At 51.1% G+C, this 1,299-nt stretch overlaps 1 protein-coding gene across 1 annotated transcript; it reads right to left on the bottom strand.

Annotated features, from left to right (window-relative positions):
* Positions 1-301: 301 nt before the first annotated feature.
* PPTG_24770 (hypothetical protein) lies at positions 302-844 on the bottom strand (the record flags this gene model as incomplete). Its single annotated transcript, XM_008918477.1, has 2 exons — positions 302-596; positions 663-844. The coding sequence occupies 2 exons, from the start codon at positions 842-844 to the stop codon at positions 302-304; spliced, it is 477 nt and encodes a 158-aa protein (XP_008916725.1).
* Positions 845-1,299: the final 455 nt, after the last annotated feature.

The raw sequence follows: 1,299 nt of genomic DNA on the forward strand, positions 1-1,299 counted from the left end.
ATCACAGGTCGCAAAGGCGTTTATAGCCTTCAAAAACATTATTATTAGCTTTGCAAAATTGAAATAAGCAACTCAAAAACTTACCGTAGCTTGGCAGACTGCGAAAGCGTGCGTAACTTTAGCATCAAAGGGTGAACCACGTCCAAGTCTGTCTTACTTTCCTCCATATCCGCTTGAACAGCCAAATTGAGCCTGCGACTAGCACAGCCCACAAGAGGCACCCCCATTAGCGTAGCTAGAAGTCTGTTGACAGCGCAATTGTCAGCCACTAGGAACAGACATCGAGAGAGCTGTTTGCCTGTCATAGTCTCGCGACATGCATGTTCGCCAGGAACTCCATGTGGCCTCGAGCAGAGAGGTCGTCATCGAGGGCGTCAAGCAGAGGAGCCATGCTGAGGAGCGGCGTCTTCCTGACGCCGCCGGCGTCGTAGCAGGCGAACACTGCGATGAAGTGCTGGGAGGCATGCGCCCAGCCGTCGAAGAGGAGTCCAAAGCGCTCAGGTAGCTCAGCCGCGATAGCGCGCTCCACAACCCTAGTGAGGCTGTCCATCGCACTAACTAATGTCTCCACACAAATTGGATCGTGATTTGTGTATCTGGTCCATGGCAAACACAAAAAGTAAGTAGTCTATAAATATGGTAGGAATAGCAAGCTATCGTACCTCCTAGCCGCACGGTTCTCGCAGAATGACAGCGGCAGGTTGTTCTTAAGAATCCATTCCATCCGGCCGTAGACGTTCAAAGCCGATTGGCGTACGTAGCTTAGCAAGGAGCCAGTCTCGGCCGTCGACGCGGCCAGCATGATGGCCTCGTAGTCAGGGTGCTCACGACGGACGTGCTGCATGAGATTGCTGTAGCCATTACGTCGATGTTCATCGGGGTGTGAGGCTGCATTTGACCTTAGCTGTTGCCAAATCTCTTGATTACCATGCCGACATACTTCAGCTGTGCAATTGACAGTATGCCGCCGTTCTTGCTTCATGACATCTCCATACCAACGAAGCTGCTAGAGGCATCACACTTGTTGATCGCGAATCGACGAGCAATATTCACTTGAAAGTCAGTCAGTTCTGTCGTCACATCACTGAAGATGAGCATGTCGTCTACAAATAGGAGAACAACCGCGATGGTGTTAGCGCTGCACTTAACAAGAACGCAGGTGTCGGATTGGCACTGCACGAAACCACACTCGCACAAGAACTTGGTCACGGTTTTGTACCAAGCTCGCGACGCCTACTTCAACCCGAATAGAGCTTTACTTAATCTCCATACCTTGCCATCACCATTTTCAGTCGGGGG

This window comes from Phytophthora parasitica (genome assembly GCF_000247585.1).
Source record: "Phytophthora parasitica INRA-310 unplaced genomic scaffold supercont2.213, whole genome shotgun sequence".
NCBI lineage: Eukaryota > Oomycota > Peronosporomycetes > Peronosporales > Peronosporaceae > Phytophthora > Phytophthora nicotianae.